Raw genomic sequence first — 24,895 nt, 5'->3', positions numbered from 1 at the left:
TTTTGGCAGCAAAGTCATCTGATCTGGCTCCTAGATGCTTACAACCCTCCTCTGTATTAAAATCTCAGATACGAAGAAGTCATCAGAAACGAGTACCTCAGTTTGTTGAGTTCCCATTATTAAAGTGATGGTGCAGGTTCATGCAGATCTGCAATGTGTCTCAGAGCTGACTAGCTCACCAATTAAGATAATGAAGAGATCAATTGAGGCAAAAGTCTGATATGGAACATTGTATTGGATATGTCTCTAGAGACCATACTACCACTGCCCAAGACTCCAACCAGTTCTCCAAGAAAGACTCTCTCACCTTTACCCCTTTTACAAATTCCAACTTCCAGTATATCACCTATAGTACCATTATCAGATCACATTCCGAAGAAGAGTTTGATCTGGTTATGATTTCAAATATCAATCCTTTTCCTTCAAAGCAGGGGCTTCAGTTTGAGACTCAGAGACATCCCCTGCCTCAGGTAATTAGATGAACTCAAACTGGATTGGGAAGGTTGGCACAGGCAACCTTGGATGCCATGGGCATGTTGGCCAAATCCCAGTTATCCTTACTACCGTCAAAAGTCAGGATGCCCACTTCCAGATCAGTCGAAACCTAGATCTACAGATCCGAGACACTTGGATCCTGAACATTTGGAACAGATAGTCAGGCAGTGTACCCCTAACTTGGTACCTGATAAACTTTCTGAGGAAGAAGAGGATCCATCCCATCAAGTGGAATTTCAGCAACAAGAGCAAGAGTTTGAGGGTGATTCTTTCCCCAGCAAGAATGTGGGTGTTGTTTCAGCATCATCTCCTTCTGAGTACAACTGGTGGACAGAATGATGACAACTTTGAAGTTACCATCAGTGCCTTTAGAGGAAGCCACCCATCCAGTTTTTGACATCTTCGGTACCACTACAAGAAACAAAGTCTCTTTACCAATACTTTGGCAACCAGCTAAATCGGTATGGTCCAATCCAACTTCCTGTCAGCCAATTTCAAAGGTTGACAAATTATATCCAATGCCTTATGCGGAATTCTCCGGATTTTGTGTTCATTCTAATTCATTTTTTGTAGCAGCAACATTCCAAAGATCTAAGACTGGTCATTTACATTTCACTCCTTATGAAAGAAAAGGTAAAAAATTAGATTCTTTAGAAAATAAATTATTCTTTTCAGCTTCTTTGAACATTAGAGTGACCAATCACCAAGAGGTCATGTCAAAGTGCCAATTCTGCCTTTGGGAAAAGATTTCTGTTTTCACCAAAAATCTTCCAGAGGATCAATGGAAACTAGATAATGACCTCCTAAAAGAAGGTCAAAACGTTGCAAAGAATGTATCTGGGGCTACTTTGATGTATCAGACACTGCAGCCAGATTGGCTGTTTCTTCCATAACTCTCTGCAAACATGAGTGGCTAAGGGCTCCCTCTCAGCCTGTAGAGACAAAGTCTAGAATAGAGGATCTTCCTTTCAACAGAAATGGTCTATTCAGTGTTAAAACTGATGAAGTTTTAGAAAAAGATGAAAGAAACACAGTCTACCATGAGATCTTTGAAATTGTTACAAGCTTTTACAAGAAGAACTCCTGCTCCTATGTTTAGATATCACAGGCATTACTACCTGTGTTGTTGTTGTTCTTCATTTTACTACACTCAGAGAAGACAGCAGAAACAAAATCAACAGCAATCCTTCTCTCAGTTTCAACAGAGGAAGAGATCCTTCAAAATTCAGATGAAGACGAAGGCCTCTTCAGCTACATCTTTGTTGACTAATGTTACACTGCAAGTTTGACATAAGGATCAAGAGCTACAAACCAATCTTGGAATATTCTACCCCTGTTTTTTAGAGACCAGGACTATGAATAGGTGTTTTTAATTATAAATATGAAGAGTAAGTAAATATAATTACATGTGTGAGTGTGGATGGACACACACAGGCTTGGGCATTATCGCAGGCATCATTTTGTAGTTCTGTAACAGGAACCAAGAACATATGAGATGGCCATAAAAGCTTGACAATCTTGATATACTCCTTGCTCTCCACCTTTGGGGAAGAAGCCACTCTACCGCAGAGTCCAAGATGAGCTCCAGAGAAGAATGGGATTTTCAAAAGTGCCCAAAAGTATTAGAATCAAAAATCCGAATTGAAAATCAATGACACTTGTGCTCCTAACTCAATCAGGTGTTTTTGAAAATCCCTCCCAAAGCATTTTAACATGCCAATGCTTGCTTCAAAGCCACAATGACCTGAATATTTTGCACCTGCATAACACTTTGAGATTTTGCAGCAATACTTGAAACCTGATCCAATTCAGACTGCTTTGAAGCAAAATCCTTACTGGTGGTGGGACAATCATTCAACTTTGGAATCTATTTAAAGGCTTCGTGATCCGCCTGAGAGTCAGACTTATTGGAGAGGTTAGGAAAGCCCTACAGCACTCCACCCATGATCCGATGGCAACATCTGAAGAGATTCAACAGTGTTATGATACTCGAGAAGGCAATGTGTTTGCTCATCTGTCATCAGCTTCTTCTGATGGTAGCATTTTAAGCCAATTGGGCTGTGTTTTCAGTAGGCCAGTCTTTATTTTCCCTAAAAAAGGAAATACTGACCACTATGAAAAATGCAAACCCCGGGAAACCTTCCTAAAGAGAGCCCAAAGCAGGCTAAAGTAAAAACTACGAAAATTTGAAACTGAAATATATCTATATATTTTTATATATACATATTTTTTCCAGCTGCTTTCCTCTGCCCTTCATGGGCAGCACTGTATCAGTGCTTGAGGTTCACAGTTGCTTTAGTGCAAGGAAGCTGACACCCTTGTTTCTGAATTTGATAAAATGATATCAATTAGTCCAGTCTTATAGTAGGCCAAAATAATCTGGAACAATTCTTCTATTTAGCAAATATGAGGGATCCTGATAGTACAGAAACACTAATATATGAATGTAACCAGTGATGATCTGAGCTGGACAGTAAAGGACTAGAAAATGGGGAAAGTACCAGTACATTATAAAGGACTCTGCACAGCAGAGAGTTACCTTATGAAGATTTTGGTAATCTCGAGTTTCCAAGAAAAAAGGGGGTGATGATTCCCTCTTCTTTTCTTGGGTAAAGTGAAGGAACCTTGAGTCAGGAACCAGTGATTAAAGAAAACCTAACATAACTGGTGAGGTGGTACAATTGGCATTTGGTTGGGAGATGGAGCCAGAATTTAGGTTAGAAGAGGCCTAAGGTAGGATGCAAACACCACCTGTTTCTCTGACAACCTTAACACCTTTTCGACCCTTACCTTATACCCTGAGCAGACAGGTGCTAGGAGTAAAAGTGAAGCGAGTTTGAACAAACTATTCCCAGCAAAAAAGATTTAGATTTGTTTCTTTTTTTGTCCTTTTGTAACGTAAGTTATACAAAGTTTAGCTGTTCCCATGTGATTATTAACAACTCCTGACATCTTTGTCATAGCACTAGCATGAAAAAACTTACAATGAAATCCTGGTTGCTTTGAAGTCAATGGCAAAGCTTCCTTTGACTTCAATGGGGCCAGGATTTCATCCTCAGTTTGTACCTGGTCTGCATGGATCCAGCTGGCATATGATAGAATGATTATGTAGTTAATAAACTATGCCACCTTGTTTGCACTAGGTAAGTTCATAATGTTGGTCAAGCGACTTCACTAAGTAACAAGAGAGAAAACCTGATGACAAAGACTGTACTGGCAGAAACTCAATTCTTCAGTTTGTGGCACGTAAGCAAATTGTTATTTTAGCATGCAAAATGCTTATGTAAATACTACGTATACCTTAGATGGTGGGTGTGCTGTGTTTATATGCCAATTATATAATCAGTTTGCCTGTTGAGCAACTTCACTGGATGACAAGTGATTAAACAGGTTGTCAATGAACAGCTAATGGATTTCTTTGGTTAGCATTTGGAATGTGCCACTAACAGCTCAGGCAGGTACTGCGTGCAGCTTGGGTGGGTAGTAAACTAAACATTAAAGTATGGGCATCAACAATTTTTTAGGGACACCACAAACTGCCTAAAATGGATGAACCTATATTCTAAAACACTAAAAGATTAACTAGGTTTTAATTGTTAATAATTTTAATTTACAATGCATGAAAATTTTACCAGATGCCTATCCACTGGTTAGTAGGTTTTGTCTTCCAGATGTAGCTATTAAGATGAGGTTACCACCACCACAAAGGTTAAAAGGAAAACTCCCCAATGAGAAGCTGAGTCCCTAGCCAATCCCAGCTTCTGGGAAAGGTGGGGGGATGTTTGGGGGCATCCCTGGATTCTGCTTGTGACTTCATCTTTGTTCTCAACCTTTGTCAAGTAGGGGGTCTGATAAATATGAAGTGCTACCCATTTCTAACTGCAGAGCTTCCTGTCTCTTACACTCTCTCCACAGCTTGCAGCTGCTGTAAGGGAGGAGGGTCTCCACCATGCTATCTATCCCATCGAGCTTCCTTGATGCTGTGAGTGGGGTGAGTTTCCTTTCCTAGCTCCTTTCCTAGTGGGGAGGAGGAAAACAGGTCTTTGTTCCCCAGCCCCTCTCAGTAATCTCCATCCCTTCTAAACTTCTCCAGCGCTGTCCCTGCAGCTGCTCCTTGCCATTCTAAGCAGCAGCATGAAAGTAACACCACTCTTGAGTTTCACTGCTCTTCAGATGGATTTGAACAGTAACAGTGAAATGTACAAATCTTGAAACTGTTTAGAGTTGTAGTTACAAACTATGGACAGCAGACCACTTGCTGGTAGAGACCTGGCTAATTACACATTGCTGGCTCCTCTCCCTTGATTCCACTTGCTATACTGCAGTGAAAAACAGCTAAACATACATTCAATACTTTCTTAATATTATTGTGTTATATAAGCAATTATATAGCTCCCACAGGGATGTTATTTGGTGTTATTTCAAGGGGAAGGGATGTAGTCAATGGGGCAGTGGGCCTGATTCTCAGTTGCCCTGCACTATGTCATTCACTGGTGGGAACTGTAAAACACTGCCAGCTGAGAACGATAGCATTTCATACCCACTCTGCACTGGTGTGAATGAATGTATGTATGCAGAGCAATGGGGTATCTGGCTCTGTAGCTCTGTTAAGACGTGGGTTACACCATGAAAGTGTTTGGGAACCACCGAATGGGATCACTGGAACTCTCAGTCTGCATACTCAGAAAGACAATGCTGCTTTGGTTTACATTCTGCTCTCACTTGGAAGGTAATTAGTAACTTATTTTTTATTAAATGAAAAATTAAATTCTGCTCAAATAGATGTTTTTGATCTCATGCTCTCCAGGGAAAGCTTTAGTTGCTGCCAGAGAAGAGCAAACGCTCTGTCATGTACATCCAACATAAAAAATAAGACAGAAATTGAGTTAATATAAAACAGAATACAAAAAATAAGGAGAGAATTAATGTACTAAAGATTCTATCCACAAATGCAAGGAGCATGGCAGACATGCAGAAAGTACTAAATAACAGACTATGATCTAGTAGGCATAACTAAAACCTGGTCGGATGACTCTCAGAACTGAAATGTCAGTATAAATTGGTATAGCTAAGGCTGAGAGTTTGTCATGGAGGTCATGGAAGTCACAGATTCCATGACTTTCCATGACCACCGTGACTTCTGCAGAAGCCGGTGTGGCTGGCCCGGGGGCCACCTAAGCAGCTCAGGCAGTCCCTGGGCCAGCCGCACCAGCTGCTGCTAGGGCAGTCTCGGGCCACCGTGCCTCCCTCCCCCAGCAGCAGCAGAAGTTTGGGTGTGGGAGGGGGCTCAGGGCTGGCGAGTGGGAGGGGGCGAGGGCTCTAGCTGGCGCTTAGCCCGGAGGACTCCTGGAAGAGGTGACAGGGCCTTGGCTCCTAGGCGGAGGTGTGGCTCTGCACACTGCCTCCCCCTGCAGGCACCACCCCCGCAGCTCCCATTGGCCAATGGGAGCTGCAGAGCTGGCACTCGGGGCAGAGGCAGCGCGCAGAGTTGCCTGGCCACGCCTCCACCTAGGAGCTGAGGGAGGGGGATGTTGCAACTTCTGGGGAGGCACGGAGTCAGGTAGGGAGCCTGCCACCCTGCGCTCCTCCCCCCAGCACCCACAGAGCCCCCAGGATGCCCTCCCCGCTAAGATTTAGTCAAGGGTATCTCGTATAAGTCATGGACAGGTCACGGGCCATGAATTTTTATTTACTGCCCGTGACCTGTCCATGACTTTTACTAAAAATACCTGTGACTAAAACGTAGCCGTAGGTACAGCTTTTAGGAGACAGAAAAAGAAGAGTTTCAGAGTAACAGCTGTGTTAGTCTGTATTCGCAAAAAGAAAAGGAGTACTTGTGGCACCTTAGAGACTAACCAATTTATTTGAGCATAAGCGTTCATGAGCTACAGCTCACTTTATCGGATGCATACTGTGGAAAGTACACAAGATCTTTTTATACACACAAAGCATGAAAAAATGGGTGTTTACCACTACAAAAGGTTTTCTCTCTCCCCACCCCACTCTCCTGCTGGTAATAGCTTATCTAAAGTGATCACTCTCCTTACAATGTGTATGATAATCAAGTTGGGCCATGGCTTCAGAGGGATCATTCCCTTCACACTAGAAATAAAGTAATAAACAGACTAATGTACAGTACTGCCAACTCTAAGAATTGTAAGTTAAATCCCCCCGAATCATGGGACTGGTTTAAAAATAATGAGATTTTAAAAAAACAATACATTGCAATGTGCTTTGGTCTGCTGCCTGAGCTGGTAGGAGGAAGCTGACCACCCCCGATATACATGAAATTATTTCACGTTCAAAATTCAAGCTTACTTGCACAGTATTCCCAACCCAAGTGTTCAAAAATCATGAGTGAGGCCTTAAGATGGTCTTAAAAACCATGAGATTTTATTAAAAACAATGTTGTTAGTTCTTTAAATTTGTTGTCTGGTTTCTGAGCCTTCAGGGTGCAGTTCATGTTTTCCAGCTTTTCTCTGCAAACACAATACCCTTTTTTTTTTTTAAATGAAAGTTGGGATTCTCTCGTAATCAGATGATTCTTAGAGCTGGAGCATTAAGAAAAATGCCAAATATCACAAGACGCACATTAAAATCATGAGCATTGGCAACACTGCATGTACCCATAATGTACACACAAAAACATGGGTAAGCAGGATTCACTGTGCTCAAATAGGTTAGGGAGCTGCTGTCTTCATGAATTCACAGACTTGAATGCCAGAAGGGATCATAAGATCTCCTAGTCTGACCTCTTGCATATCATAGGCCACAGAATTTCACCCAATAACCCCTGTACTGAATCCAGTAACTTGGGGTTGACTAATGCATAACTTGGGTCTTGCTGAAGCATATATCCCAGAAAGGCATCCAGTCTTGATCTGAAGACTTCAAGAGATGGAGCACCCAACATTTTCCTTGGTAGTTTGTTCCAATACTTAATCACCCTCACTGTTAGAAAATGTAACCTTTCTCTGTTAGATTAAAGAGCCCTTCTCCCTGTGAAGGTCCCTATACATGGTTACCAAGTCACTTCTCAACCTTCCTTTTCATATGCTAAACAGACTGAGCTCTTCAAGGCACTCAAATCATTTTTCTGGCTCTTTTCTGAAACTCCTAATTTTTCAATTTCTTTCCCTCTCTATCCATCTTCCTCTTGCCTTCTTACACTCCATGGCCCACTCAGGCTTGCCCAGTCTGCTGTTCTGCACCTCCTCACCATATTTTCCCTTACAATCTCCTACCCCTCAAATTCTCCCATCTATGTCACATATTGCCCTATATCTCCAGTTTTCCTTCTGACTCCCGCATTTCTCTGCAATCCCCCCTCAGTGCCCTCTAACGATCCACATTCCTCTCTCCTCTTAGCTTCCTGTTCATTTCCAAACTATAGAGCCTAGAGACTATCACCATCCCTGAGGGCAGCCTGGCTTCAGTCCCACAAGAAACTATAGGGAATAATGGTCATTTTTACTAAAGGCAGCCTCACTTCTGCTTCCAGCTTCTGTAGGGAAATAGTGACCGTCTTAACTGAGGGCAGCCTATGACATAAGTTCTACTGGAGATTTAGAAAAAAGTTTGCAAGGCTGCTGGTGAATGCTGGGAGATTGTGAGAAGCTATTAAAAAAACAAAATATATATTGGGAAACTCAAGATATTAGAGCTGACAAAGCTGAATACAGGAGAAATGCCAGGACCAAGGGATCTGGGTCATAGGCTAGGTTGGCAAGGATATTAGAGAAACAAACCCTTTTTTCCTATTTGTGAACACAGAATAACATTAGCTCTTAAGAACAAATTGCAATTTTTCCCTTTGAAAAACAGAATGGAAATGAACATAAGAAGATAAGAATGGCCATACTGGGTCAGACCAAAGGTCCATCAAGCCAAGTATCCTGTTCTCTGACAGTGACCAATGGCAGGTCCCAAAGGGAATGAACAGACAGGTTATCATAAAGTGATCCATGCCCTGTCACCCAATCCCAGCTTCTGGCAAACAGAGACTAGGGAAACCATTCCTGCCCATCCTGGCTAATAGCCACTGATGGACCTATCTTCCATGAATCTATCCAGCTCCCTTTTGAACCTTGTTATAACACTGGCCTTCACAACACCCTCTGGCAAGGAGTCCCAGAGGTTGACAGTGCGTTGCATGAAAAACTACTTTCCTGTGTTTGTTTTAAACCTGCTACCTATTAATTTCATTTGATGGCCCCTTGTTCTTGTATTATGAGGAGTAAATAACACGTCCTTATTTACTTTCTCTATACTACTCATGATTTTATAGACCTCTATCATATCCCCCCTTAGTCGCGTCTTTTCCAAGTTGAAAAGTCCCATTTTATCAATCTTTCCTCATATGGAATCGTAGAATCATAGAATATCAGGGTTGGAAGGGACCTCAGGAGGTCATCTAGTCCAACCCCCTGCTCAAAGCAGGACCAATCCCCAATTAAATCTGTTCTATACCCCTAATCATTTCTCTTGCCCTTTTCTGAACCTTTTCCAATTCCAATATATCTTTTTTGAGATGGGGCGACCACATCTGCATGCAATATTCAAGATGTGGGTGTACCATGGATTTATATAGAGGCAATATGATATTTTCTGTCTTATTATCTATCCCTTTCTTGAGCATTCCCAACATTCTGTTCGCTTTTTTGACTGCCACTGCACATTGAGTGGATGATTTCATAGAACTATCTAGAATGACTCCAAGATCTCTTTCTTGAGTGATTTAAAATGATTTCTTCAAAGCTGATTTTTGACCAAATGAGGTAAGCCGCAGCAGCTAGGGGTTTAGAATGCAGACCATTCTAATGCCAATCATATGATCCATCCCAACTAGTACTAATATACTTTTTTTTTTCCTGTTTCACCACCATTTCAGAAATGTTTATTTGAATCTGAAATTGCTCAAGTGAGTGCAGTATAATATCAACAGATTATTATTAACGACTTAGCCTTAAACCAATGAGCAAAAATCCAAAATATATTACAATAAAACAAAACTAACTCTGGAATTATACAATAACAACAACAACATATAAATAAAGATGAAAAAGGACATAAACCGTTAAACCATATATGATCACCATGACACATGCCTTTCCCTTATTTTAGCGGCTGACCATGCAAATAGGGCATCTGCTCGAATCACGGATATATGATCAGATGCCAACAAATATTCTAGTTTTTAAGAGGTCATAGAAAAAGGCATCCGGGACAAAAACACAGAAAGTCATTTTGACCTCAAGTGGCAATACAGATTACAGTGTAATAAATAACCAGTAGCGTCTTCCTCCTGCCCTCACTCTCATGGACAAAGTCTGTTACATTTCTCGGTGCCAGTATATTGGCCTTCTAAGTAAACTCTCTGCATGGATTGAAAACAGAGAGCTGTGAAGGGCCTTCTTAGCAAGTTATTGCACAAACTATCTAAATATCTGGCAAACCCGTAAGTCTTTTTAACAAGGGGAAACCAAGGTGACATAGCTATAATAGAAACAACTGCCGTATCCTATTGCTTATCAATATACTCTATTCTTGACTTGATTATGGAGTTCTCATGTTCTCATCCGATGAAGTGAGCTGTAGCTCACGAAAGCTTATGCTCAAATAAATTGGTTAGTCTCTAAGGTGCCACAAGTACTCCTTTTCTTTTTGCGAATACAGACTAACACGACTGTTACTCTGAAACCTCTCCTGTTTAAACTTCAGCCTAATTATTTCTCATTGTGACACCTAGAGAATGCAAGGAATTTTGAATATATTCTAACAACAAAATTTACACGAGAAAGTCCTGCTGAGCTCTTCCTCTAGGCAAGTGCTGTGGGTGCATACCATGGGTGTAGTTTGGGAGGAACATGGGGGACATTGCCCCCCCCCCCACCAACTGCAACCCTTGGGCAGGCACAGAATTTGCCCCCACACACAGCCCGGTTGACCTGGCTGGAGCTGCCTCCATGCCCCCAAATACAGAAGTCAAACTATGTCTATGGTGCATACTGTAATTATAAAGCCAAAGATTAATATTGCGATGTTGCACTTTGGGCAGAATAGAACCCATGCCTAACTCGGCTCCAAGAAAAGCAGCAGGGGTATTATTTGGGAAACTGAGGATCTTCCTAAAGTATTGATTTTAAATTACTTTCACTCCCATGGGATCATTCCATTGCCGTATTTCTGTGCTGTACAAAATTTGAGCACATACCTTAGACACAAAACACACTAAGGGCAGGTTCAACTAACTTACCCCCACGGGTCCAGGTAAAATGCAACATAGCGTGGATTGAATTTGAGGCTTTTTCTTTCATTACCTGAAGATGTTGATCCCACACACCATTTTGTGAGAACCAGACACCTATGTAAGGGAAAGAGCTAACTTGTTCAATATATTGCTCATCAATCCTCCATTTATGTAACCACCATCTTCAGCTAAAGACATTTACTTTAGTTTTTGAATAATTTATCGAGAGGCCCTCCCACTGGCAATACGAACGAAATGCATTTAATAAACTCTTCGGGCCCACTGGTGTTTGTGATAACAAAACCACGTCATCTGCATATAATACAACAGACAGAGTGATTCACGATTTTAGGGGGACAGAATTGATCCTTTTTTAATGCTAAAAAACATCATAGATATGAAAATTAAAACAAAAAGGGGCTACAAAGACAGGCCTGCTGAACCTCCTATGTAACTGGGATGGAATCAGTTTATTTCCCACACAGGCCTATACTTTTCTGCCCAATCCTTTAATCTCCCCAAAAGCTACCTAGAGTAAATTTTTAAAACAACATCCAATACACTAACTGGGCAGTAATTCTACACATCACTGGAAATGGAAAAGATTGATTGACTGGAAAACTGCTGATCAACTCTTAACATACTTGAAAAACCCACTCATGGTGGATTATAACTATACTGCTGGGTAACCAACCTGCTTTCAGACATGCATAATGAAAGATGTTCCTAAGTTACAAAGGACAATGGAGACCCAGAAAGTAGACTCCAGCCTCTAAAACGATAGCTAAAGAGTTGGTGGGGATCTTTGCCCGAGTGGGGCTACCAAAGGAGATATTAACAGACCAAGGTACCCCATTTATGTCAAAGCTAATGAAGGACCTCTGTACGCTGCTCCATATACATACCCTGAGAACTTCAGTCTATCATCCGCAGACCGATGGGCTGGTAGAAAGGTTTAACTGAACCCTCAAGGCAATGATAAGGAAAGTGGTAAGTCGAGATGGGAAGGATTGGGACACCCTACTACCCTACCTTATGTTTGCAATCTGGGAGGTACCTCAGACCTCAACTGGGTTTCTCCTCTTTGAATTATTATACGGACGCCACCCCCATGGCATACTAGATATTGCAAAAGAAATCTGGGAAGAGGAACCCAATGAGGGGAGTATGTGTTGCAGATGCGAGAACGGATAGCCTGGGTCACCCCTATTGTACGGGAACATTTGGAAAAGGCGCAGGAGGCCCAGCGAACCCATTACAATCGCCAGGCAAAAGTCTGACAGTTCCAACCGGGGATCAGGTGATGGTGTTGGTATCCACAGCAGAAAGCAAGCTTTTGGCCCAATGGCAGGAGCCCTATGAGGTGGTTGAACCCGTGGGGGAAGTAACCTACAAAGGTGTGGCAGCCAGGATGCCGGAAACAAGAACAAATTTATCACATTAACCTCTTAAAGCCTTGGCACCAACGAGAGGCATGTGTAGTGGCCCAAGAGACCCCGATCCAGGGAAATAATATGCAGGAGCAGATCAGGATACCCACTGATCTGACACCAAACCAGAAGAAGGAGGTAACTGAGATGATCAACGGATACCAGGACGTGTTTTCAACCAAACCAGGCTGGACCACCGAAGTATATCACCACATTATCACAGACACTGGGGCAAAGGTAACTTTAAGGCCCTATCAGGTGCCAGCAGCAAAAAGGGAGGAGATCAAGGCAGAGGTAAAAAGATGTTGGAGCTGGGAGTCATCGAAGAGTCCCACAGTCAGTGGTCAAGCCCGATTGTATTGGTGCCCAAACCTGATGGCACCACTAGGTTTTGTAATGACTTTCGCCTGGCTGAATGAGATATCCAAATTCGATGCATACCCCATACCCTGTATCAATGAGTTAGTTGACCGCCTGGGCAATGCCCGATTTTTGACCACCCTTGATTTAACAAAGGGATACTGGCAGATTCCCCTTGCCAAAGATGCGAAATTAAAGATGGCATTCTCTACACCAGAGGGCCTGTTTCAATATACTGTTCTTCCTTTTGGACTGCATGGAAGGGCACCTGCCACCTTCCAGCATCTTATGGACAAGCTCCTATGGCCCCATACCAGTTATGCAGCAGCATACCTGGATGATGTGATTATTCACACCCCCGACTGGGAAACCCACTTAGGAAAGGTGAAGTGGTTCTGGACACGCTAAGATAGGCTGGCCTCACAGCCAACCCAGCCAAGTATGCTATAGGGCTAGCCGAGGCTAAATACCTTGGCTACATTGTAGGAAGGGGCATGGTCAAACCCCAACTAAACAAACTAGAGGCTATGCAAAATTGGCCCCGGCTGAATCGGAAAAAGCAAGTCCGGGCATTCCTGGGTGTGGTGGGTACTACCGATGATTTATTCCCCATTTTGCTACCAGAGCGAGTCCCCTGACAGACCTGATAAAAGCCCGGGATCCAGACATGGTGAAGTGGACAGATGCTGCAGAGAAAGCATTCATGGATCTACAGACAGCCCTCTGCAGTAACCCCGTGCTTATAGCCCCAGACTTCAACAAAGAATTCATTTTACAAACAGATGCATCTGAAGTAGGATTGGGTGCGGTCCTATCGCAGATGGTTGGAGATGAAGAACACCCAATCGTCTACCTCAGCAGAAAACTCCTCCAGAGAGAGTAGAAGTATGCCGTGGTTGAAAGAGAGTGCCTAGCTGTGAAATGGGCCATGGAAACACTATGTTATTACCTTCTGGGATGACGGTTTACCCTTGTGACCGACTATGCACTCCTCCAGTGGATGCAGCGAAATAAAGAGAAGAACGCAAGGGTGACCAGATGGTTCCTGTCCCTACAACCTTTTCAAATAACCATACAACACTGGTCTGGAAGCCACCATGGCAATGCAGATGGCTTGTCACAAGTACACTGCCTGATGTCCCAAGTTGCCCAACCCCGTAGTGTTGAGCGGGGGGGGGGGGGGGATATGTGACAGGGTCGGGCCAGATGGCTGTAGGAGAGTAATAGAAGGCAGATATATTAGCCCCAGGCTAAGTAGGTCCCTTTTCCCTGGGTAAGGTAACAGGGAAGGTTCCAGAACAATCAGGAACCTTCTGGAGACAATTAAGACAGGCTGATTAGAACACCTGCAGCCAATCAAAAAGCTGCTAGAATCAATTAAGGAAGGCTAATCAGGGCACCTGGGTTTTAAAAAGGAGCTCACTTCAGTTTGTGGTGTGCGTGTGAGGAGCTGGGAGCAAGAGGCACTAGGAGCTGAGAGTGAGAACGTGGACTGTTGGAGGACTGAGGTGTACAAGCATTATCAGACACCAGGATGAAGGTCCTGTGGTGAGGATAAAGAAGGTGTTGGGAGGAGGCCATGGGGAAGTAGCCCAGGGAGTTGTAGCTGTCGCACCAGCTGTTCCAGGAGGCACTCTAGACAGCTACCTTCCACAGGCCTCTGGGCTGGAACCCGGAGTAGAGGGCGGGCCTGGGTTCCCCCCAAATCCTCCCAACTCCTGGTTAGACACAGGAGGAGTCGACCTGGACTGTGGGTTCAGAAAAACGGTCAAGCTGAGGGCTGCCATGAAGCTCCAAGGCGAGCAAATCCGCCAATAAGCGCAAGACCCACCAAGGTAGAGCAGGAACTTTGTCACACAATCCTATCAGGTCAGAGAGGAATGAGAGAGGAAAGAGATTTTTAGTCAGACTGTTTAAAACTCTAATGTTGTTCATTTTATGTTAAATTACTTAACTCAAACTTCTGATAAAAAAATTGGGAGAAAAGTTTTATTTGCTAATGAGTCATTCTCCTCTGCCACTTCAAATGGCAGCTAGGAATGCTTCTCTTCCAGTTTTCTAGTTCCCCCAAACAATCACAGGCAGCCCATCCCCACTCTGGGGCACCACATAGGGAGGAGTTCCCTCAACACCTGGAGGAACAGAAAGAGAGAGAAAACCAGGCTCTCCATAGATCTAGTGGGCCATCCTGCCTCTGGGATAACAGCCTTTTCCTGCTGCTAACTAGTGTAGGTAGTCCTGTAGTTCAAGTGCAGGTACTCAAGTGTACTGCAGATTCAGGGTTCAAGCCTTGCTGATGTTGCATGATAGCAGATCATTCTTACAGCTGTACATAATATTTCCTTTTAAAAACACTTAGGAAATTACATTTAAAAAAGAACTATGGTAAAAGAACATTATTTAAGTTGCAAAGTCAAGCAAGGTTAAGGAAAGCCAAATTTATGGTTGCCCATGCAACCTTAATTCTACTCCTTTTTGCATATGCATTATGACATAATCTTTAATTATATGACCACATATTATTGTTTTTCACAGGACCTCTGTCTAATTCAGTGTGCAGAATGGACACAGAAGCAGAGCAAATTAAGGTTGAATAAGCAACATTAAATCTGGCAATTCCTAACTTTTGAGTGCTTGACTTTTCAACCTAAGTAACACTGTTTCATCATAGCTTTTTAAAAAAATTTAATTGTTTAGATAACTTTTAAGATGATTTCTATTTAGAAGGTGATTTTCTGTTTACAAGCCATGCTGTCACCTAAATAAATGCCAAGCCAAGGTTGAAATGACTGGTAGCCCATAATGCAGTTGTTATCAAATTGACAGGGACCACCTCAAATCCTTACAGGGTACTGATAGGTCTAAATATTGTATTTGAGAGATAACTAGGTTAAAAAGTGGTTTTTACTGAAAGATAAGCTGAGAGAGTTTGGAACAGTATAAATAACTTGCTGGATGAAATGAGAGGTTGAGGAGAATATGTTTGTTGAATCACTAACATATTTACCGTAGTTGACCATTGCAGTAAAATACCACATAGTTGTGAGTCACTACTTTATGAACAGGAAGAATCCTCAAGCTATCACATAAATAACTAAAAGGATTCGTTTATGTTAACAGATAGCTCCCTACAAATTTCCATTTAATTCTTTTAACCTAAAACATGGCTAAGAGTGTCTGAATCTTTTCCGAAACATAACTAATTCTGATCATTGCCAAGAAGATGTCCCCTTCTTCTCCCTGAAAGAATCTTACATTTAGGCTGACAAAGTGTATGACGTATTTAGTACAATTTAAAGATGACCTGCAAAAGCAAATAAAAATTGCTTGTGCCCTTTTTTGTTTTCTTCTTATATACCCAGGGTCTGAAAAGTGCGGTATTTGGTTTACAGTTTTATTCAACTTGTTTTTTGCAATAGAAATACCTGAATTATCAAAGTCTTGTCATCTTCCATGTTTTTATAGAGGACTGTATTGGAGGACTATAGAACTAGAACGGAAGTCTTCTCAGATCTCATCTGAAGTGGCAAGGGAGAAGGAATGATTAACAAAGAAAAAATTTGTCCCAGGTGTCTGCCAGAAGCTTGAGTTAAATAAAAATGAACAAACAAATTTGAGTTTTTCTCAATTGCAAAGCTGCCAGTCTCTTGTCACTTATGATGCTATCATTCCTCTATTTCTCCAGTCATCCATAAAATCAGGGTAGATAAGACCTGGTGTTACTAACATAAAAAAACAACTTAGCAGACCCCTTACACACCAGTTTAAACCCAAAACATTCAGGTTTTCTTTATACATCTTGAAGAAGCAAAAGAGGGCACAAATGCAATTTCTTCTCCTTTGTGGGTCACTTTAAGGGTTTTATTGTGGCAATATAGACAAACAGTGGTGGCAAGAACATGCCATAAATAAAGCAGTATTTGTGCAAATGTGAGATTTAGTAATACTAACATCTTAGTTGGCCTTATTAAATAGATATGCGTGGGGTGAGGGTATTATACCTGGTCATGGCTGGCTTCAATGGAGCTTCCGATACCATGGAAAGTCATCTGCACAGGAGACAGTGTCAAACAGGTCATACACTCTTTGCCATTTTGTCTATCACTGTAGTGTACCTATAACAGAATAACATACGTAATCTGCTAAACACCAGATTGCATAAGGGAGTCATGCTAAAATAATCTGTCCCTTTCCAACAAGTCTGTAAAGGAACTCAAAAGATTTACACTGAATCCAGTTTTAATATAAAACAAGGAATGTGCAAAATATTCCGTGTATCCACATGCTCAACTGGGGACAAATTTCAGTTGTTAAATCAGTTTGTTGGTCCCTCTTTAGGCACGATGTGCTGCAGAGTTTAGGAACCTTGAGGCTCAATTAAGGGTGTCGTTACAGACCTAAGAAACTAGGTCCAAGTTTCAGTTTTGAACTTACATGTTATTTTTAATAATCTTTCACAGATCAGTTAAAAAACATTAGTGTAAATTACTGTGGTCTCCACAGACTTGCACTGACTAGAGCTTGTTGGGAATTTTTCTATGAAACTTTTTTTATCTGAAAATGCCAGTTTATCACAAAAGAAACTTTTTTGCAACAAAAGCTTCAGTTTCAACAAATTTCTTGACAGAATGTTGAATAAAACCTTTTGAAATTGCTGAAATATTTCATTTTGACATTTTCTAAATGAAAATTCTAATCAATTCTTTCATTTTTTTATCTGTATTTTTTTGTTTTTTTTTTTTTTACAGTTCAAAAAGACTTTTAGTTTAGAACCTTAGTCCAGTTATAGTAAAAACATTTTTAAATGGTCAAAAATGAAACATTTCAAAATTATTGAAACAAATTTGACCTGAAGTGAATTTTTCAAAACAATTGGCCAGAAATTAATCTCTCCCTCCCCCCAACACACACATTTTTGATGCACAAAACTTCTGAAGATTTCAACTTCTCATTCCGATTTGGGATTGAAAATTTGTTTTGAAATCTCAAAAATTTTCAGAGGATGGAAAAACCATTTTCCATCCAGCTCTGGCACTGACATTACTTTTAAATTTTTCACTGCAATGTGATCTCTATTGAAATGCACTGATTGTTTGACATTGCAATATGGTTATCATAGATGTTAATTTGATATCAATTTTTCTTTGTAATCAAATCAAAATGACTCATAACATGGGGAAGGAAGTCGCATTATTTTTAGAGTTGTCTAGCTTATCAATCTCGATTGTTATCAAAAAGCACACACTAATCAGATTCTTGAATGGCATATACAGGAAGATACTGGTCCTACTGGATTTTCCCCTTTGCCTTCTGGTCACCTTTAACCGTCTACAGAAAGAGAACCGTCTTCTATCTTGAGGCAAAATGAAGTCAAGCATCTCCAATGTTCTATTAGTAGGAACAGGGTATGCCACTCATGCTGAACTGATGAAATGTTACAATCTGCTTTGTAGCTCCTGGTTTCTTGACAGGCAGATAAAGCACTTTGTTCTACAAGAGGGGTGGAATTTAGTTTATGGTGGTAATTTACATTGGTTACCTGACCCCTGTCAGAAATGGAAAGGGAGATTAGCCCTACTGGAGACAGACATTTTAGGCTAGTACCTATTTACAGCTGTACGGCTATTGGGGAAAGGTTATGTGATAAAGCCTCAACTTTACATTTAGGCTAGAAATTTGAATATTATTATTTCTGTGGACAACTAGGAGCCATATTAAATGATACCAAATGTCTGTGGAACTGATTGAGAGATATATAACACTGGATTGTGCACTGGGTAATTTTATGCCTTGTGCCTGATTCTTCTCTCTTACTGGATAAACTGGGAGTAGTTGAACTGAGGAGTTACACCAGTGCAAAACTGGTTTAAGTGAGAGGATAATCATGCCATCAGCATGTTGCAGAGTTAACCTTATTGATCATGCTGACTGTTGCATATGTGTGGCCAAATGGGCTCCGTGAGATCTATAATGTGGATTTTCCTTGTGCTATGCATAAAAATACTGATTTCACTCAACCTCTTGTTACAGCTTTCTGGATCATCCCTCTCCCCCCAGCCACCTCCACAACATGTGCCTACTAAATTGCTTATGGCTGTCTGCCAGAAAAGCCATACTACTTACTGAGAAACCACAAGAGGCCCCTTCACATATACAATGGCTCAACTCTGATTGATTGAAAGAGTTATGAAGGTATGAAATTGGGATTACAAACATTAACTGAAGTTCTCTAAATGTCAGGACTACTGTTATTACAAGAATGTATCAGGAATCCATAACCATGGTATCTAGTTGCAAATCCAAATACTGCTGAATATATGGTGTAGGGAGAATGGGCCAGCGAAGCCTCACAGGATGATTCTGCACCTCCAGCATGCCACAGAGCAGGCACCAGGATTTGGCCGAAAATAAGCCAAAACTGATATTAACCAATAAGTGCTATTGTAATCACGCACACACAGCGGAACAGATACATATCCTACAGTGCGCAGGGAGGTCTGGAGCAAGGAATTTTTTTTAATGAGAGTATATGAACAAATTTGTTGATCATAGAAATAACTGTGCAAATGTAACTAGCTACTAGAACAAGAAATGTGATAAACTCAGCATTTTAATTATCTCCCTTTCTGAGCTAAGCACTGCTGAATGAGCTTCGTGATGCACGCTGGCCTAGTCCAAATGGGTCGGCCATTATTTAGAAGTTTCTCAGCCACTCACAGTCTTCAAAACATCTCTTGCCAACACAAGACATGCTCAGTTTAACCAGATTCAACATTTTCTTCGTCAGTCTTCCATTTCCCTGAGCTAGGAACTGATGGGTGCTGGGGAGTGGGAAGGAAACAGATCATAGTTGTTTAGCCAGATTTCTCTGGCCTGTCATACAGTCTGCAAAACGCATTCTTTGTCAGAGAGATCTATGTGGCAGTTGGAAAACAACTGTATTATTGGCTTTGTTGGGCTGAAGTGGCTCACCTGCATAACATGTGGGAACACGAGCACTTCATTGACAGAATGCAGATGGAGGAAGGTAGTCAACTATAGATGACTACAGGGATATCAGGGAATGAAGGAAGGAAGAACTGGCTGCTCTGTGAGGCAGAGAGTGGCTGCTGACCACCCCGGACAGCAGACACTGCTCCATCCTCACCCAGGCCCATCTAAGCCAAGAACTGGTATGCAATACTGGCAGCTCGAAGAGAGGACCAGATCCCAATGGCCAATGAGGGGGAACCACCTGTCTCCAAGCCTGGAAAGCTCAAAGCTACCACCCCCAAGAGGGAGAGACAAAGGGTGGTTGTGGTCAGGGACTCCTTTCTGAGGGGGATGGAAGAGTCCAACTGCCAACCTGATCTGGCATCCCAGGAAGTGTGTTGCCTGCCCAAAGCCCACACGCAAGACATTATGGAAAGGTTGCTGAGGATTATCCATCTGCTAATCCATGTGGACTCTAATGATACTGCGAGGTAGGACCCTGGGCAGATCATCAGGACACGCACATCCTGGAAAGGAATGCATAACTGCACAGATGGCACTGGGAGGAGGCTTGGACTTCCTTGACCATGGGATGCTGTTCTGGGAAGGAAGACCGCTGGAGTCCACCTGAGCAACAAGGAAGAGTACCTTCACGAACCAACTTGCCAACCTAATGACCAGGGCTTTAAACTAGGTTCACAGGGGACAGGTGACAAAAGCTCACAGGTAAATAAAAAAAAGTGACCTTGACACAGGGCTGGAAGTTTGTGGGAGTGTGTGCAGGGAGGGAGGGTGAGAATGGAAAATTACAATAGGTTCATAGGAGCAACAAGAGGGAATACAATGGAGTAATCTGCTCAACATCTTAGATGCTTATAAACAAATATGGGATATAAACAGGAAAAACTGAATGTCTTAGTATGCAATCTAAATTATGACTTAATTGGCATCACAGAGAATCTGTGGGATAAATCTCATGACAGGAATATTGGTATAAAGGGGAATAGCTTATTCAGGAAGGACAGGCAGGGAAAAAAGGGAGGAGGTGTTGCATTGTACATCAATGTATATAGTTGTTCTGCAGTCCAGAAGGAAGTGAGAAGCAGAGCAGATGAAAGTCTGTGGGTGAAGATAAAAGAGGGAGGGAAAGGGGTAACGTTGTGGCTGCGGTCTACTATAGGCCACCAAATCCGGAGGGTGAGGTGGATGGGCCATTTCTAGAACAAAGAACAGAAATATCCAAACCACAAGACCTGGTAGTAATGGGGGACACTAGTTGAAGGCTGACCAGGTATTCTTAGCAGCAGCCTCAGAATCTGAGATTGGGGAGTGGCAGTTGGAGGCTGGCCAAGTGCTCTGAGAGTGTTTACATTGTAATTACTAAGATTAATAACTACAATAATACTTTGCATTTGAAGTTCCTAAGTGCCTATAACTCAAGGGTCCCAAAGTGCTTTACTAACGTTCATCTTTACCATACTTGTCAGGCAGGCAAGTACTATTTGTGCGAGAGGTTAAGTGACTGGCCCATATTCATTCAAGGAGTGAGTGGCAGTGCATGAAATACAAGCAGGCTTCAGTTCCCTTTTCTAATACACTGGCAATGTTCATTCTCCTTATATTTAGGAAGTAAAAATAAAAAGATTATGAACAGCAAATACTGTCCTGGTTCATCGCCTCGTTTTAAGGTTTAGTGTTTGAAATAAAGAGAGGCCACTTTCAGGAGTAAGCAGCTACAAAATTCAATTTAGTAAAATTTGAAGTATTTTGTTTAGGTTTTTTGTTTTATAAATAACAGCAGCCTCTGTAAGGAGAAGTATCATGAGTCTGGTAAAGGAGTGTCTGTGATAACATAATGATGCTAATGGTTGTAAGTTTCTGAGCAAAAATTCCAGAATCCTGAGCAGATTTGGGTGAACGTGTGTGTGTTTCTCTGCAAGTAACCTGCTACTGAATGCACTAGTAAACATCCAAGACACCAGATTCAAATCATGGGCTATATCCTGGCTGCCTCCTTCTCACAAGCACACATCAGGGGTGTAGTCACATATTCATGCTTGTATGCTCTTTGTTGTGACAGTGGCAACTATGCACCACCCTGCACAGATTATTCCAGTGAGGAGCACAATCTATAGGCTTTGACTGTGTGTGCTGTGTGCAGGGCCATGCTGGCCAGAATATGGATGCATATTAATATTGCTTTTGTAGCATTTGTGTGTGTCAACTCTGAATCCACTTAACAACTGGGCCAAAATTTGGCCCTTGTTTTTACTACTCTGTTACTAGAAAAGAGTTAAATATTTTGAAACATAACATCCCATCAAAGTAGAATATACAATTAATGTTTACTATGTTACAATGGAATGCAAGATGATATAGCCACATTTTTTCACTTTGCAGACTAGTTTAATAATGGAAAATCCAAGTGAGGCTGTATAAAAATACATCAGAATTTATAGAGTTGTTATAGGATTACTACTAACGTAGCACTACTGTTAAATTTAGCCTTGTTACTTTGTATAGTGATATAAAAACACGTCCCTTGATTCTTGAATCTAGTTTTACTGTTATGCAATTCACCAGTTACACATACAGTAGTGACAGTAATTGTCAAACAACATTGCAGGATTTACCTCACACCTTTCAACAACTCAGTTTACAACAAAAGGCCAAAATGCAATTACGGAGATATTACACCTACTAACCATGGCCCTGATTCTGCACAAAGATGTATGTGCTTAACTTCAAGCTCATGAGTAAGAGTATGCCTACACTACGAAATTAGGTCAATTTTATAGAAGTTGATTTTTAGAAATCGATTTTATACAGTCAATTGTGTATGTCCCCACTAAGCGCATTAAGTCAGTGGAGTGCGCCTTCACTACTGTGGCTAGCATCGACTCATGGAGTGGTGCACTTTGGGAAGCTATCCCACAGTTCCCACAGTCTCCGCTGTCCATTGGAATTCTGGGTTAAGCTCCCAATGCCTGATAGGGCAAAAACATTGTCGCAGGTGGTTTTAGGTCATCAGTCTCCCCTCCCTCCATGAAAGCAACTGCAGACAATCATTTAATGCCTTTTTTCCTGGGTTACCTGTGCAGATGCCATAAAATGGCAACATGGAGCCCACTCAGCTCACCGCTGCTGTTGCGAGCATTGTAAAAACCTCACGCATTATACTGCAGTATGTGCAGAACCTGGCTAAGAGACGGCAACACGAGGACGATTGTGAAGAGGACATGGACACAGACATCCCTGATAGCATGGGATGTGGCAACTGGGACATCATGGTGGCAGTGGGGCTGGTTGATACAGTGGAACGCCGATTCTGGGCCCGGCAAATAAGCACAGACTGGTGGGACCACATAGTCTTGCATATATGGGATGATTCCCAGTGGCTGCGAAACTTTTGCATGCGTCAGGCCACTTTCCTGGAACTCTGTGAGTTGCTTTCCCCCACCCTGAAGTGCAGGAATACCAAGATGAGAGCTGCCCTGACAGTTGAGAAGCGAGTGGCGATAGCCTTGTGGAAGCTTGCAGTGCTTGATTGCTACTGGTCAGTCGGGAATCAATCTGGAGTGGGCAAATCTACTGTGGGGACTGCTATGATTCAAGTAGCCAATGCAATCACTGACGTTCTGCTATCAAGGTAGTGACTCTGGGAAATGTGCAGGTCATAGTGGACGGCTTTGCTGCAGTGGGTTTCCCTAACTGTGGTGGGGCGACAGACGGAAAGCATATCCCTATCTTGGCACTGGACCATCTTGCCAACCAGTACATAAACCGCAAGGGGTACTTCTAAATGGTGCTGCAAGCACTGGTGGATCACAAGTGACGTTTCACCGACATCAACGTGGCATGGCCGGGAAAGGTGCATGATGCTCGCATTTTTAGGAACTCAGGGCTGTTCGAGCAGCTGCAAGAAGGGACTTACTTCCCAGACCAGAAAATTATTGTGGGGGGATGTTGAAATGCCAATATTTATCCTTGGAGACCCAGCCTATTCCTTGCTCCCATGGCTCATGAAGCCGTACACAGGCAGCCTGGACATTAGTAAGGAGGAGTTCAACTATAGGCTGAGCAAGTGCAGAATGGTGGTAGAATGTGCCTTTGGACGTTTAAAAGTTCGCTGGCGCTGTTTGCTGACTAGGTTAGAGTTCAGCCCAACCAATATTCCCATTGTTATTACTGCTTGCTGTGTGCTTCATAATATCTGAGAGAGTAAGGGGGAGACATTTATGACAGGGTGGGAGGTTGGGGCAAATTGCCTGGCTGCCATTTTGAACAGCCAGACACCAGAGCGATTAGAAGAGCACAGGTAGGCGCGCTGCACATCAGAGAGGCTTTGAAAACCAGTTTCATGATTGGCCAGGCTACGGTGTGACACTTGTGTGTGTTTCTCCTTGATGCAAACCCGCCCCCTTTGTTGATTTTAATTCCCCACCCTCCCCCCTTCGATCACAACTGGCAAAGGAAATAAGGTCACTATTATTTTGAAACCATGCATTCTTTCTTTATTAATTAAAAAAAGGGAGATAACTGATAAGGTAGCCCGGGTGGGGTGGGGGAGGAGGGGAGGAGGAAAGAACAAGGGCACATTGCTTATTGTAGCCACACTACAAATCAAAACTGTTTGAATGACAGCCTTCTGTTGCTTGGGCCATCCTCTGGAGTGGAGTGGCTGGGTGCCTGGAGCCTCCTCCCACGGGTTCTTGGGCATCTGGGTGAGGAGGATATGGAACTTGGGGAGGAGGGCAGGCGGTTGTACAGTGGATGCAGCGGTGGTCTGTGCTCTTGTTTGCTTTCCTGCAGCTCCATCAGATGTTTGAGCATGTCCGTTTGCTCCCCCATTCGCCTCAGCATTGCATCCTGCCTCTTTTCATCACGCTCACTTAATGCTTTCCTGGACTCTGCCACTGAATGCCTCCATGCATTCAGCTGTGCCCTATCAGTGCAGGAGGACTGCATGAGCTCGGAAAAACATGTCATCGTAAGTGCGTTTTTTTCACCTTCTAATCTGCGATAACCTCAGGGACGGAGATGATGGGGGAACATAGAAACATTTGCACCTGCAGGGGGATAAAAAGGGAGAGTAAAATTTAAGATGATACATTTCTGAGAACAAAAGGGAGACTCTTTCACAGTGAATCAAGCAATTCAGAGCAGACAGCACATATGCTTTCGGTACAAGGTTGCATTTTGCCTTTTATATTGAGCGCCTGCCGGTATGGTGACCCATCACACACGGCTGGGCAACAGAATTTGGTTTCCAAGCAGACATGGTAAGCCAAAGGGTACATGGGTTTGGCCTCTAATGCCTTCATAACATGTGGGAATGTTTCCAACCTGCAGCGCCCTCCTTTCCCATAGCAAGCAATGCCGGTTGGGT

At 42.5% G+C, this 24,895-nt stretch overlaps 1 protein-coding gene across 26 annotated transcripts in view; it reads right to left on the bottom strand.

The window, feature by feature from the left end:
- Positions 1-24,895, bottom strand: part of STAU2 (staufen double-stranded RNA binding protein 2) — a 231,633-nt gene that overhangs the window by 78,824 nt on the left and 127,914 nt on the right. For 22 of the 26 annotated variants that reach the window (XM_043539463.1, XM_043539469.1, XM_037892434.2 and 19 more), the window contains one exon: positions 16,536-16,649. The exons of the other annotated variants lie outside the window; for them this stretch is intronic. In XM_043539463.1, the coding sequence (XP_043395398.1) occupies positions 16,536-16,649 (114 nt within the window). The remainder of the gene's footprint in view (positions 1-16,535; positions 16,650-24,895) is intronic. 26 annotated transcript variants of the gene reach the window in all.

This window comes from Chelonia mydas, chromosome 2 (genome assembly GCF_015237465.2).
Source record: "Chelonia mydas isolate rCheMyd1 chromosome 2, rCheMyd1.pri.v2, whole genome shotgun sequence".
Taxonomy (NCBI): Eukaryota; Metazoa; Chordata; order Testudines; family Cheloniidae; genus Chelonia; species Chelonia mydas.
Note: the sequence above shows the minus strand (reverse complement) of the source record. Positions and strands in the feature narration are given on the sequence as shown.